This window comes from Sturnus vulgaris, chromosome 18 (assembly GCF_052056855.1).
Source record: "Sturnus vulgaris isolate bStuVul1 chromosome 18, bStuVul1.hap1, whole genome shotgun sequence".
Classification (NCBI taxonomy): domain Eukaryota; kingdom Metazoa; phylum Chordata; class Aves; order Passeriformes; family Sturnidae; genus Sturnus; species Sturnus vulgaris.
The window spans coordinates 7648351-7664160 of NC_142260.1; the positions used below are offsets into that span (position 1 = coordinate 7648351).

The window sequence follows — 15810 nt, forward strand, 5'->3', positions numbered from 1 at the left end:
ATGACTTTCAGAAGCCCCTCCATAATAATTAATATTATTACTTAAAATAAATATGTTGTTTATTATAACTTCTATAAAATTACTAATTTATATATAATAATTATGTGCAAAATAGTTAAGCTTGTCCTTGTGAATTTGGAGCAGATTGCACAATCACTTATTTCTAGTGTAGTTTTGAGTTGCAGTAATGACATTTTAGAGCCTTTCTTTGAGTGTTCTGTAAAGAAACACATTCAATAACTGGCTTTAAATAAACTGACACTTAGCAACATTTCAGCTGAACATACACACAGCGTGGCTACATTTCCAACAGCTAGGAAACTGTCAGGAAAGTTCATGAAATTTAAAAAAAAATAAATTAAAAGGTGTTGTCATAGGCTCAGAAACTCTTTATGTAGAGTGTTGGAGATTATTTGTATTAGCTTCAAAAGCTATTTGGCCGCAAACAGCAGTGAATACAAAAAAAAAAAGAAAATACATTTTTCTATGTTCTTAAGAAGAGAGCTTAGAGATACTGGAGTTAAGGGGGTCATTTGATTTAATTTAAGAGCAAATGATGATATGAAAATCGAGCACCTGTAAACGGAATTATCCTGTTTTCTACAGAAACAGGCAATGACAGCACACCAAGAGGAACCTGCCCCGATGAACAATGATTTTGTTCTCTTTGTTTACCCACAAATCAACTTAGTAAATAAGTAATTCAATTCAATTCTTAGTAAATAGCAGGCATAATTTTACACAGAACAAAAGAACAAAAGTTCTTTTGAGAAATGTGAGATTGGAGTACTTTTCTACTCTAAACACTGGCTGGGATAATATTGGCTTTTGAGGTAAAATTAATATTTTGCAGTTCTCAGGACATCATAGTGGAAGGATAGTTCTGAAATATACAGCTATTAGGAAACTAAAGCTCTTTACATTTGTGACTAAAATACATAGAAAAATGTCATTTTCTTAGAGCTTGAAGGCTTTGAAGAAGGTAAGTCCTGCTCTGTATGGACAAAACCCCATAATTTTTGTGGAAGAATAGTTCCAAATTAAATGAGGAGTTAATTAGTTCATGCCTGGACAGTGTTAGTGAGGTGACTGAGCTTGTTTGTGGAAACACAGACATATCACCCAGTGTTTAAAATGGCTTTGTTTTACTTGAATTTTCACATTCACTAGTGTAGTCAGCATACCCCTTACTTGAAAAACAACGAAGCCTGGAGAAGATGATATCAAAAATGTTGCTGTAAGGCGAGGGAATGGCAAATTGACACAGCAACAGGGACTCCTTTTCTGAGAGCAGAAGAAGTGATTTATTGTAGGAGCAGACACATTTTTATAGACTGGTTCACAGAACCAAAGGATAGAACAAGCTCATTGGTCCAAGGAAGGCAAAATTCTTGTAAACACGCTTTTATTAAAACATCACGTTTCTCACGCGCTTATCTTGTCAACAACACCAGGTGCTGAACTTTGTTATTAACTCCTTCCTTTCTGTTTTCCTTTGAGTAGTTTGGGAAAAATCAGACTGCTGCTTTTCCCTGACTCTCACCAGCACCCAGATCAAAAAATTGTGTCTCAAAGTAGGCGGGGGAGGGAGGAAATTTTGCAGTTTGGCTGCAGGGCGGAGCGGAGCGGTAACGGTGTGTTTGTGGCCGGTTTGCAGCGAGCCCCACGAGCGCGGCGCAGATGGGCCTGTCCAACGCGGGCATGCTGCGCACACACAGCCTGTCCAACGCCGACGGCCCCTACGAGCCCTACGGCGACACGCGCCTCCGCAACAGCTCCGTGTCCCTGGACGACAAGAGCCGCACCATGAGCCGCTCCGGCTCCTTCCGCGACGGCTTCGAGGAGGGTCAGTGAAGCCCCCCTGGTGCTGCCAGGGCTCCCAGGGTGGTGTTTGCACTTTTCGGTTCAAGCACGGCTTTTGTTTTTGTTTTTGGTGTTAAGTAAAACCGTTATCCTGGTTGTGGTTGTTCCGATGGTGGGATCGGAGTGTTGGAAGAGACCCACGAGGATCATCAAATGTGGCTCCTGGCCTGTTGTGTTGCACTAATGTAGTTTGGTTTGTGAATGTTCTGTTGCACTAAATGGTTTGTTGTGTACTCGCCCAAGCTGTGGTGATGGTTCTGGCCTCCCCTCACCCCTCCCCTTCAGTTATACCCCATTGTTCAGGGTCCTGTTCCTCCCCTCCCCTTTCCTGGGGTTAAAACCTCCTGCCATTTTCTGTTCGCTCTTTCTCTCCTTCTCCCACCTGGAGAAGACCATTTCCCATGGGAGAAAGAGCCTCCTTTGGTCTTTTGCCCTTTTTGGCATTTCCCCATCTCCCATGGTCCAGAGCTAGCCTAGAGGATCCAGGGAGAAAGGAAAATTGACACTGGCCCTGCCCAGGACACCCCAATAATCACCCCGTGTGCCCGAGAGCATTGTCCAAACACTCCTGAAACTCTGCCAGCCTTGCTGCAGTGACCACTGCCCTGGGGAGCTGTTCCAGTGCCCAGTCACCCTCTGGGTGAAGAGCCTTTTCCTGATCTCCAACCCAAACCTCCTGTGGCACAACTTGTGGACATTTCCTTGGGTCCTGCCACTGGTCACCAGAGAGAATGATGATGTTTATTGAGTGAATGTTTTGGTCAGATACAGGAAATAAGTGTTGCACCTAGATCTTGACTGTTCAAGAAATGGTTTAAACTTATCCTGTGCTTCATTTTTAATGCTCTCAAAACGATTAATTCATGCTTAGAGTAGCACATTCTTGTTTCTTCAGTAGGGGTGTTCTGAACTTGCAGCTCCACAGTTCTGCTTGTAGTATAGATAAGCAATGTCAGTTGGACTGTTTCTATCCCAGTAATTTTTCCAGTATTTAATCTGTACTTGAATTGTCTTTGCTTTTCATTTCTGCTGAATATCCTCACTTGATATAATGGATCTGCCAAAGAAAGAAATTGAGCAGTTCTTTGTAACATCCTGGCTTGTCTTTTTAGTGCTTCATCTTATTTTCAAATATGTAACCACAGCTGATAAAAAGAATCTATGTAAATTTAATAAGAAAAAGCATTTACCTGTAAATGAGTTGTCCTGATCAGGCATCCTTGTGGCTGTAGCAGGAGTGGCTGTGAGCACACATTACAATCCTCAAGCATTGCACTTTGAAAAGTCAAGCATGGAGTGGTTCATAGGAAACTCTTTCAACATTAAATCTTTGAGTCTTAGTTCTCCTTTCTGGCCAGGGTTGGAAGCTTGACTGTACTTTACAGGCCACACAAGCCTTTGATGGCTCTTCCCCTGCTCTGAAGACCTGCACTAGGCAGCCCTGTTAATACCTGTGCCCCATGGCTATTGCTGCCCAAGAACCAGGCATGCATGGGAGCCACACTTCAGTGCTTGCAGAAGCCTTTGAGAGCCACAAAATGCCTTCCTGGAGATTCTGGTTATCCCATCAGGGTTTTTTCCCATTGGAAGAAGTAGAAAATATGCATTGGGTATGTCTCTGGAAAGATTAATTAATTAATTGACGAATTTAGTCAATCTAATTTCAGTGCATTTAATTGTATTTTAGAGGTCTGTGGCTGAGGATTTTCATTAGGGGTTGAAAATTATTAGAATAATGCTCTAGGGCTAAAAGCTGGGTTATTGCAGGAATTAACTTTTGTTTGCTCTCAGAAAGCTGAATGATCATGAACAGTCAAAGACTGCCAGCTGCTCAGTCAGTCAAGTTCCATACTGTGATGAACAGTCATGCTCTTACTAAATTGTCCCCTAATATAATCTGTGAAGGAATTTGAATCACTGCATCTGGGTTACACTTCAGTGATTTACTGAAAGAGCTATTGCAGGAAAACTTACTTGGTTTTATTGAAGATCTCCTCCAAAAATTGTAGCCTTAGTCTTTTAACTGTGCTCAAGGTTGCAGCAGATACATTTTGGCACATTGGAGGTTAAACTCTCTCTTGTAGTTCAGAAATTCTTGTCCAGCAGAGAGGCTAGTTTGGATAAACACTTAATAAATACTTCATATTTGAAGAAAAAACATTTAAAAAAGAAGAAGAAAAGGAAAATTTGAAAAGAGGTGAAATGTTCTATTAAGCGCTTTTTATTCATTTGAAAAAAGTAATAAAAATGAAGTCCAAGAAATATCCACCAAGTTATAGACTTGAAAGTGGTTGGAAAATACCACTTTTGCATCTGAGGAAGGAATTTGACCCTACAGTGGACATGCTGAAGATCCCTTTCAGATTTTTTTCACACCTAAAAGGATTATACTATTTTACCAGATGGGTTGAATGTTTAAGTGTAGTCACTCTATTTTTGTCTTCAGGACAATGGTCTTCTGTCACTTCCCTGGCTGTAGAGAAGGCAGGAGTCACCTGTTTATTGGCTTCTGCTTATTTCTCAGGGAATTGCAAGGTCTAAGTGATTAAGTGTTTCTGAATATAGCAGAGATTTTCCTTCACCTTGAGAGAATAGTTTAAAAAGTATTATAGAAATTTAAATTTGTGGCTAATGAACAAATTGATTTTATACAATCATCCAGGTGTCAATGAAGCATAAATCCAGGTCTTAAATAAAGCTTACCAACCTACTTCTTAATTATTTCCCTGCACATAACAAAACATTTGTTTCTCATTAAGTTCAGCAGGGCCGGGATTTATTCTTTTAAGCCTTTTTCTTCTCTTGTCTCTGGGTGTGAAGTACAGTCATGTTCTCTCACAGCACAGCATGTAGGTGGGGAGGTTGGTCAGCCTTGCAGCACATAACTCTTGTGACAGACAGGAGTTCAGGGCTGTGGAGGTGCCAGCAGGAACAGCCTCCAAACTTGCCAGAACTTCACAGGGAAAAAAACACAGCATAAAAATTGAGTGGTCTCTTGGTTCTCCAGTTTCCCCATTCCCTCAGCCAACAATCTTCTCCAGGAGCTGGGCTGCCACTGGCTGCACCCTGATACTTCAGCCTCCAAGAGAAAAAAGATTAAATTCGTTATCACTGGAATATAAACTGTGAATATATAATTCCTTTTTGTGCTACTGACTGCAATACCAGTTGTTCTTTCTGCTCTCTGGGCAGATGATCGTGGCTAGAACGTTTCTTTTCTAGCATTAAAAATGACACATGCTTGCCTGTATGCATTTACACTGTTTGCATTTACAGTGCTTTAAAATAATAGCTCCAGACCAGTTTGGGTTTGTAGGCTGCATGCACATGCATGCTGGCTTTAAGAAACAGGAATTGCATCAAGAGCATAACTGCCTCAGGCTCCTAATTAAATAGCCTTCAAGTAGCCATCTGCAGATACTGTAAAAAGAAATTGCACAAATATATTAACTCCTTAGTTGTCCTTGGAATGAGAAATTTGAAATTATGTACGTGTTCAAATGATGCACATGAGTGACCATTCATGGGGGAATTTAGGAGCCATGTAGATGTGGCACCTGGGGACATGGTTTAGTGATGGCCTTGGCAATGCTGGATGATCTTAGAAGTCTTTTCCAGCCTAAATAAGTCTGTGATTCTATGTGATGGTGGTGTTTCACAAGGCAGGAGTAGAATTCCCAGTGTTATATGCTCTTTCCCTTTTTTTCCTCATTTTGATTCTTTTCTCCTGTATTAATTCCCAATGTGATCTTAAAAATTCCAGCTGATGCTAGCTCAAAGATGTGTGTGACCAAGTCCATGGTAAAGGTTTCTGTTTCCTCTCTGGCCAGCTGATAGGGCTCTTTTTTGGTTACATGTCTATTAGGAAAAAAAATTCAACAAGAATATAGGGAGGAAGAATATAGGGAGGCAGACCAGAAAATAATACTGTATTCCCTGTATGAGTCTATTTGTGGCCTTGTGCAATATTGCCTCACTTTGTGCTTTCCTTCTTGAAAATCTTAAGGGGAAAATGCAAGTAAAGAAAAGTGAAAAGGAGATCTTAAGTGCAAAACATCTGTGATGCAAAGTTAAAATAGAAATCTTCAGCTTGGAAAATGATGGCTGAAGGCACATGTATGGAATTTGGTTTGTTGTGAAGAGATTGGTTATCCATTGCTTCTCTTTGCACTGTGGCATGGAGGCACTCGAGGAACTCACTGACTGATTCAGCAGCAGGTCTAAAACAACAAAGAATTACATTTCTGAACACAAGAGGATTTTTCATTACAGACAAAATGTGTCAGTGGATTCAGTAGCAGTTGAGTTAATGGTAGAGAGGTCACAGCAGGCAAAATAATGGTCTGGCTGCAGTTTCCATCGCTGGAATTTCCATCTCTGCTGATTCCCAGAAGGTGCAAAGGTGTACCTGGGGAATAATCACTGGGTATCTATCTCCTCTTTCCATTCTTTTCAGTAAACATGGGCTGTAGTTGCAGCCAAGGCTGGAGCACACAATTAGAGCCTGGGTCTGACTCACACCACTTATTTTTATTTTCTTAGTGCAGTATCATCCTTAATGTCTAACGAGAAAGATCATTTTAATTGAAAATATGATTACCCAGAGAAAGCGAATGGGTGTGAGGTTTTTTTTTTGCTTTCTTGTGGCTTTTCTAAATTGTCTTAAATTCCTTCAGAAGCCAACTTAGACCTTGTTTACTTCTCTTTCCAGTATTGCCTTAGGATATAATGTCAGTGGGAAAGCAGAACCCATTTATTACGAATGTAGAATTGCAGTAGATAATTAAAGCAAAATGGCAGCTTTTCTAAACTTTTTTTTTTTCCCTTGGCTGGAGGACTTAGAAGAAAGCATAAAATCACTTTTTCTATTTCATATTATTTGTATTCAGTTACCTAAATTTTGAATGGAAGTTTCAGTTCAGTACTTTGTTTCTAAAAATAAAAATAAAGGAAAAGTAGTTTTGCATGTTCCAGTAGCAGAAAGAATAGCTTCAGGTACTTTTTTCAATAGTAATAAAGAATGAAATGATGTTATATTTATATGTAAATCCTGATGCCTGAGTGATGGTAACAACCTTGAGAATCTCAGAATAGCTAGGTTTGGAAGGGACCTCTGCAGATCATCTAGGACATCAATGTATTTGTATGTCCTTTATTGAATTTAAATGCAAAAATTGATAGAAACAAATCCTTTTCCAGGAAGTTTTGTAGCCATGTTTTCAGTGTTCATTTCTTAATGAGAGAACAAACTTTGCCTTGTTAAAAAAAAGTCATTGCTTTAAAGAAAGACCAAGAAACCCTGCAGGGAAAGGGAACGTTGGGCTTATTATGCATTAATACAGCTCCCTTAAGTCAGCAGAAGGAAGACACAGCTGCATTTAGAGGACAATTCACAGCCCCAAAATTAGACTATGGGTTTTTAAAAAAAATCTTGGGTCCTCCACATCTTCTCCTGGAGCATCTGGTTACAAACTAGAGCTGGATGTTGTGGTTTTCTCAGGACATTCCCATCTTGGTCTATTGCTTTAAAAAAGTAAAAAGAAACCCTTCAGTCTCACCTAAAACTGAAGATTAAATACTTATATTTAATTTTGTAATCTCTTCTGCATTTCTTGATTTATTTTTTTTTTAATCTTGAGTAAGCCCTTTTGTAAGAATTTTAAGATATACTGTCTAGAGAAATATTTATCTCTGAACAGATCTTCATCAAAACTTTTTTAAACTTTCTTGGACACACCTAATTTTCTCAAATGAACAATTATGAAAATTTTAAAACAGCATAACTAGAGCCAAGGTTATGGATCATATCAACTGGCAATGCATGCTTCAAACTGTACATTATTGGTGCAATAATGCAACTAAGTTTTTGGTGGATGATGAAATTTGTGAAAGTATTTCTTCAGTAGATTGGTGGTAGACAGTGGATCATTTATGATGATTCCACTCTGTGGTTAGTGCAATTACATTCATTGTGTTTATTTTCTTTCCTTTAGTGCATGGTTCTTCTCTCTCTTTGGTGTCCAGTACATCATCTATTTATTCCACAGTGAGTATAATGAAGAGTTTATTTATTCATCAAAATTATTGAATTGACTGGTCTTGCTGTGCTAGTTTTGCCATTCAAAGAGAGGAAAAAAGCAGGTTTCATTTGACTGTGTTCTGAATGCTAGCTAGGAAAGGAATGTTTATGTTCTTGAAGATGCCTGTGGATATTTAGCAGTATCCTCATTAAAGACTGACTTCAATGGCCTGAAAGCAGCCATTGATTTTTTGAGTCTGTATTTTATGCTGTGCTAAGTAGGTTTTGCTACAAGGCACCTCAGTGGATAATGAGGAGATTTAAACTTCATTACTTTTAGCATCCCAAAATTTGCTGAATAGTCATCCCATCCTTACATTAATGATTTGCTGCTAAAGAAGTTCAAGTCCACTTTGTAGTGTGCAGATATTAATAATTCTTTAAAAAGGCCATTTAATCGCTGTGCCAGTTACATTTTCTCCACAAGCATGTATTCATTTTGGTTATCTGATCCTAAAATAAGGCTTACTGGAGTTTGAAAATACAGGGGAGCACTCAGAGCTTCAGGTTCCTGTGCTTGCTGCACGAGTGGCCCCAGTAGTGTTTGGATGGGTGTAATTTTCCTGGTGGCTTGTAGTGGGCATGTTTACTTAGAAACAGTGGAGTGTGTGACTTCCTACCCCATACTTCCCCTTAGCTGACCACTGGGGTTAGAAACAGGCCACAGTAGCCACAGTTCTGTCATGCTGACCACAGTGGATGGTCAGTACATCCACTTGGCATCCTCACAGCTGGCTGTGTGTCCTCACTTTTTCATTGCCACAGTGCCTAGGCAGCACCCAAGTGGGAGGAATTTTTAATTTTTTTTTTTCACATCACTTTGGAATGCAAAAATGTGACCTCCTTCCCGTGGATGGCTGAGCTTGGGATGAAGGGAATTGCCCAGGATTGGCCTAGTTCTGTGGCAGTCCTGGTTCTTCAGAGCCTCATGCAGTCCCTTATGGACAGAGCCAGGACTTCTTCACGTTTCCATGACTGAGATCAGAGGTGCACTGTCCTGCTGGCTGGGAGGTGGAGCCCAAATTCCTTCCTGCAGAAGGAAGTACCTCCAGCAGCCTATTTTCTTTTTCCTTAAGAGTAAATAAATTAGGAGATTAAATTAGACTGAATATGGATGTGTGAATTCAAAATAAGGAATTCACATTAGTATTTTTGAAATACAAAAAGAGAATTTGCATAAATTTGTCAGGCTGGTTATGCTGTAATATCCTCACATACTTCTTTTTATTTTACAGCCTGAAGAGAAGTGCCAGTCAGAGGTAAGAGCACATCCTCTTTGACAAGCATAAATGACAGTGCACTGTGTGTCTTGCTGTTTTATTTCTCCCTGTTATGATGCACTAAAGTGCTCTCTTAAAACCCACAGATTCGCAAGCTGCGGAGAGAATTGGATGCATCCCAAGAAAAAGTGTCAGCTCTGACAACTCAGCTGACTGCTAATGTGAGTACAACTCTGAGAGCAAACATTAACCTGGAATGCATTTAATGCAACAATTACCACCCAGTTGTTTTTTAAAGTGACAAAAAGATTTCATATACATAACATTCAGTTCGTGTTACTGATGTGTTTAAAGAATAACGGCATGCATGTGTGGAACATGTCCAAAAATAGCATTCTCTGCCCTACTGAATTATCTTACACCTTTCTTTAAAAACTGAGTTATAATATTAATTTGGCTTTGTATGTATGTGAGCTTTCTTAAGGTCTTGAGCAAATCATTGAGGACAGGGTCTTTTTTTATAAATAGTGTCTTGCTTTTACATTTGGATGGGATGAGATACAGATAAAGATTATAATTGATAGGACTAAAAGTTAAGAGTAACTTGGACTGAAATGCATTATGTTTTTCTGTTGCATAAGGATGTGGGTTAATGGCATGATAGATAATACTGGCATAAGGGGTGCTGGAAACTAATTTAAAGTTAAGCAGTGTAGACAATAATTCTGCTTGTTCCTTTCAAGAATTTCAGGGATAAGTAATTTAAGACACTCTGGGAAAAACAATACAGGAATCCAGGAGGTGTTGAGGCAGTACTGTATGACCCTGAGCAAGTTTATTTGTGTGTTCTGTGCTACAGTCACAAATAGCAGGAATCTGCAATACAGAAGCTTGCAAGGAAAATAAGCAATTCTAGAGTAAATAAGCTGCAGATGAATAGTCAGCAGATCAGATCATACCGACATCCTGGTTTATGGGAATGAATAAACATCAGAACATGTGCTGCTTGAAGGGGACATTCCTGTCCATCAGCTCTCAGAATTAGGGGAGAGCAGAGCTTGGGACAGGAAAGGACAGGTTTCACCTGAGCAGTATCACAGGAAAGGTTCCAGGGGAAATCTGTGCTGTCCACTGCAGGCATCACAGTGCTTCACCCAGCTTGAAAATGGGGCTGAAAAACCAAGAACACAGTTACAACAGAGAAGTCAAATAAAAAGCCTTTGACTGCATGAAACCACTTAGTCACTGTCCCAAGAGGAAAAAAAAAAACAGTTTAAACATCTTTCAAAAGTTAAATCTTGTATTTGCCTTTCAAATACAAAGGGGATTGGATACATGAGTTGGTTTTCCCCTGGAAGTTTCTTTACTTGTGGGAAAGCAGGACCAGATTCTCTTGCACAGGTTTTTAATGATGTTGTTAAATAACCCAGCTTGTGTCCTTCAAACAAAGAACTTGTCAGCTGAGCAGCTCATTTGGCTCTGCCTGGGCTTTATTGCATTCTCCTCCCACAGTTCAGGGTCACTGGGCTGGTGCTCAGCACAGGCTGCTCACTGCCTGGCCCAGCTGCTCTTCATCTGCCCAAGCATTTCTGTGTGGTTACTACCACTCTCTTTGTGGAGAACAGTTTTTAATGTACACTCTGTATGGTTTGGGTTGGATTGGGGTCATTTGGATTTTTGTGGTTTTTTTTCTTGTGGGGTTTTCTCGAACAAAAAGAAAAGTTAGCATATCACTAATTATTTTGATAATATTCCATTTTTGCTTAGTTCACTTTGCTAAAATTTTGCAGTGTTTTATTCATGCTATTTAAACTTCTTAGACTTGAGCCTGCCCCTGATTTGTCCATAAATTGGCAACAGAGATGTTGCTATAACTGTCCTAGTATTAAATTTCAGTTTCTAGCCACCTCTTTCCAGAGAACGTGCCCTTTTTCCATGTAAAAGACAAGGTCTGCTCCCAAAAAGATTGAGATTAATAAATGCTGTTAGTTAAGATACTTGAACATTTGCTTTAGACATGATTCCTTTAATAAAAGGCAATTAAAACTTAGACAATTCAAATTAATCCCTTCAATTTACAATTTTTTTCCTGGATTTCTTTGCATAGACACTGCATTTGTTGATGCTTGTCAAGCCATCAAGAGCATGAATTTGGAAACATTTTGCTTTAGCTATAGAAAGTGAAGATACATTATTTTCCATAGCTCACTGAACGATTTTGAGATAGGAATAATTGCAATATCTGGTTTTGAAAGAGCAACTAGTTTTTAAGGCTCAGGTCAAAGTATTAAGGGTTTGTATCCTGTTACTAATCCATGCAGTCCTGCTTGCCCATTTATTTTTTGCTTTTGAAAAGTATTGCTGAGGATCCCTGAATATCAGCTTTGTTGTTCCCTGTTCATCCTCCCCAACAGAAGCTGTGCACTCTGTGTTTTTAAAATAAATATTTAGATTTTCCTTCGTGTGTAGTGTTAGGTTTTGAATTACTTCTTGCCATTTTCTCACAGTCTCAGCTCTGCTTATTTTCATAGGGGCTGATGGGAATGAGAGTGCACATCCCCTTGTTATTGTACTGCTCATGTTTGTTTTCATTGTGAATGTGAGAACAGTTATTTAGGATAAGTCAACTGTGTGCTGCTGCTGAATGAGTCTGGAGTAGCTCTCTGAAAGGTTTTGCTATTCTGTATTTTTTTAGGCGAGAAAATGTCCTTTTCTGCTTGGAAAGATTTTACAATTTTACTCGTCATTGTGCATAAAGAATTATTTTTAATAGATAAATAAAGCTATTTTTTTCTATGGTTAGTGTAGATTATTGTGGCTACTGCCACAAATACATATTGAAATATACCTGTGATCAGTTATGTGTGCACATGCATATGAGTAGCCATGAAACAGTGCCATGTCATGGCCTTAAAAATACAGTTTCTGACATTCTTTTCCATCTTCTCAATCTACTTATCCTTCCTTTTGCTTCCCAGTCATTTTCAATTCCTAGCTGATGGTTTTCATTTAATGGACACAGTGTTCTCCGTACTTCCTGGGAAAAAGATTCAACATTCTTGTCCCAAGAAGCACAGAGAAATCTTTTTTTTCTTTCCTTTGGAAAAGATAAAAGGAGAATTGGCCAAGCAGCAGGAATTTTGGATGATATGTAACAAGCTGACCTTGGTTGGAAGCAAGGTGCACTGAAATATTGGAGAAGTCTTTGAGTTAGATGCTGGCAAAGCATCTGTTCTCCTGGTGGGATAAACACAGTGAGAATCTCCACCCCTGGGACTGCCAGCATCTTCTTGCCTTAATTATCCACAAGGAGAATAGTGATTTCGTTGGAAGGAAGTTTCTGCCTGACTTTTCTCTATACAAAAACTTGATTTATGTTTTATTGTTGGCGAACATGTCTATAATGTGTGCTCTACTATTTGACCTTTTCTAAGCACTGTTGTTTTCTCTGCACCATTTACACAACAAACTGAGTGGACTGATTAAATACCTGCAGAAATACTCCTTTTTTGGGGGAAGAGAACAACCTCCTCCTGTGTGGTTTGATTTCAGGCTCACCTGGTGGCAGCGTTTGAGCAGAGCCTGGGGAACATGACGATCCGACTGCAGAGCCTGACCATGACAGCAGAACAAAAGGCAAGCTTCAGAAGGATTTGGGAAGCCTTCATTTCTATTTCCAGCATTTTTGCCCGTGCTCCTTCTAGTTGTGTGGGGGGGAAAAGTCACAATTTGTCTTAGTTCCCTAATTTGTGGGGACAGAGTAAAATCTAATAAATAATTTGTATATAAAACACTCATTTTCTGCACTGGGATTTTGTGGCAACTGATCAGGTTATTCCTATCAATTGTTGCTTTGGGCCTGAGTTTTCAGTATTGCATATTTCTGTAATATATTTCATCCCAATGCATCCATACATGGACATGTTTGAAAGAAACACCAAGAAGAGTACTTACAATACCGGCAGCATTGTGGTTTTGGACAGTGTGCTTGAATAGACATTATTTCTGCATTACAGAATACATGCATTTTTTCTATCACAATACCGAAGCTGCTTTGCACCCTGTTGAGGGTGTGCATCCCCAGGTATCCCAAATCTCATTTTCACCTCCTTATACATATATATATTCCATGAATTCACTGTGAACTACCAAAACTTAGGAAAAGCAGCTTCTTTGGAGTTCTTCTCCCATGTACTGTCATATGGTTTATTTTCTTTATTCAAGGACTCAGAACTGAATGAGTTAAGGAAGACAATTGAACTCCTGAAGAAACAAAACGCTGCTGCTCAGGCTGCCATCAATGGAGTCATCAACACACCTGAGCTCAACTGCAAAGGTGAGAGACAAGACAGGCAGAGAAGAGACTCCAGGCCTCTCCAGTGGGACTTCAGTCCTCTGGGTAATAACTGATGTAACCATCAGAGTTACTGAGACACCAGAGTAACCCAGTAATTTACACTGGGATAAATTGCTGAAGGAAAAGTTTGAAGCATCTCAGATTTTAATCTCGTCCCAAGAAACAAGGATTTGAAATACACAATACATCCATTGGGATAAGTGATTGTCCGAGTGCTGGTTTCCCTAAATGTTTCTTCAGGATTGCATGATTAATACCATCCATTAAATTTCCCAGATAATTTTGACAGTGCCTCCATTCACATGCAGGTCCTGGAGCTGCTCAGCCCACGGACCTGCGGATCCGGAGGCAGCACTCCTCGGACAGTGTGTCCAGCATTAACAGTGCCACCAGCCACTCCAGCGTGGGCAGCAACATCGAGAGTGACTCCAAGAAAAAGAAGAGGAAGAACTGGGTGAGTGTGTTTTAGCAGGCTGTGTGAGGTTTATGTGAAATTGTCAGGACATGCACGGTGAAATCCACCTGGCTGCTCCTTCAGCAGGTCAGCACAAGGACTGTGTGCAGCCTAAATCCAGGGTAAACTCTGCTTTGGAGGCTTAAATGAGTTGTAAGTTGTGTTGACTCTGCATAGGATTGAATTTAGCTTGACAGCTAAAAGGCCAGTCTTAAATTAGAAATAGTTGTCAAAGATCAGTTCTGGCTAAAGGGGTGTCAGCCCCTTAAGGAAAATGTGGCATCTGTCGTTAAAGTAAAATAAACCCACAAGAGCAGATCATTCTTGTGGGTTTGTTTTTTTTTTTCCTAATCTCGTAGGACTTTCTTATAAGTGAACATATTAAACACTTCAAGAACTCTTTGTTCAGCATTAACTTGGAGTTCTAAGAATTATATTTAAAAAACCCACCGATTTTAAAAACGTTTCATGACAGACATCTCTTTAGGAAGTTTTTGCATTACTTACCTGTCATTTCCCATTTTTCCCTCTTTGCTCATCACGTACTATGTACAAGGTACCCTGTACTGGAGGAAAGGTACATTATCTTCAACTCCATTTCCAGTTAGACCATAACTGCCTTAGTGACCTAGTCTGATTGTAGTTTGGACTGAAGTCCCTAGATCCTTTACTGTAGCCAGTAAAACAATCCACCCCTTTCTTCCCATTGAGTTTCAATTCCCCGGATCTCTTGAGTGTACAGATAAATCTGTAGAGATGCAAAATGTGGTTAGATCTGATAAAAGCTTCATTTGTATTTGCACAATATCCTCTCAGAAATGTTGATGAAACTCCTGAACTGTAAGAAAGAGCTTCCTGAACTTCTTTTTATTTCTCTCTTATCTCAGAGGTTTCATTTTGGTTGCTCTTGATATTGCCAGCTGCTTCACAAAAGAAGCATTTCCACTCTGCTCCTTAAATAATTGGTTGAATGGAAACAACATCTTCTCCAAATCCTTCTTGTGCTGTACAAGTATATAGACAAAGTAAATGGCTATAATTTTTAAATTTCTAGCAACCCTTAGTTTGTGACACAAAACTTTTGTAGTAAGTTAAGATAACCACTTTTTTAAATTCTTGTTTCACTTCAATTCTTTGTTATTGTAACCTAGTGGATATGGTCCTACATCAGGCTACATTTCTCATTCATCAGATAACTATTTTTGAAGAAGGTTAAGGGAACGTTTCTTTATTATAAAGACAAAGCTTTCATTAAGTAGAAGAAACAGGAAAGTATTTTAAGGCTGTTACTAAAAATTCATTGCTGTGAAATGAAGATTGGAAATTAAAACACTATGGAGAAGAATGTGTGAGTTGAATCTGGTTCACACATTCTTTATTCCACCAGTGCTGAGGAAATTCTCAGCCAAGATCTTAGTGTTCTTTGTAGAAGCAATGCAGCTGTCCATTCAGAGCTGAAACATCAAATTTCCAACATTTCTCGTTGTAGGAGTCTTTGTCTAGCTTAAAAACAGCTTTAAGCCAGCCTGTGTACAGTATGTAATTTGCAGTGGCATTAAAAGGTAGAGACACAGAGTATCCTGAGTGGGAAGGGAACCATGAGCATCATCAAGTCCAGACCTTGATTCCATGGGGGTTTAACTTTTAGGGCTCCCTAAAAGTGTAACCATTTATCTAAGAACATTGTCCAAATGCTTCTTGAACCCTACCTGTTAAATTGTAACTTTGGGGTAACATCACTTTAATGACATGAATATTAATTCTTGTTTGAAAAATGGCAGTCACATTACAGAAGGTTATTTTAGTTGCAGGTAGGTAGAGAATTTGCAGTCTTTTC

General features: G+C 39.3%; 1 protein-coding gene across 3 annotated transcripts in view; it reads left to right on the plus strand.

The window, feature by feature from the left end:
- NAV2 (neuron navigator 2) overlaps nucleotides 1–15810 on the plus strand; it is a 364133-nt gene that overhangs the window by 329928 nt on the left and 18395 nt on the right. For all 3 annotated transcript variants that reach the window (XM_088175391.1, XM_088175389.1, XM_088175390.1), the window contains 7 exons: nucleotides 1658–1846; nucleotides 7857–7909; nucleotides 9178–9201; nucleotides 9309–9383; nucleotides 12715–12798; nucleotides 13387–13498; nucleotides 13828–13973. In XM_088175391.1, the coding sequence (XP_088031517.1) occupies nucleotides 1658–1846; nucleotides 7857–7909; nucleotides 9178–9201; nucleotides 9309–9383; nucleotides 12715–12798; nucleotides 13387–13498; nucleotides 13828–13973 (683 nt within the window). The remainder of the gene's footprint in view (nucleotides 1–1657; nucleotides 1847–7856; nucleotides 7910–9177; nucleotides 9202–9308; nucleotides 9384–12714; nucleotides 12799–13386; nucleotides 13499–13827; nucleotides 13974–15810) is intronic.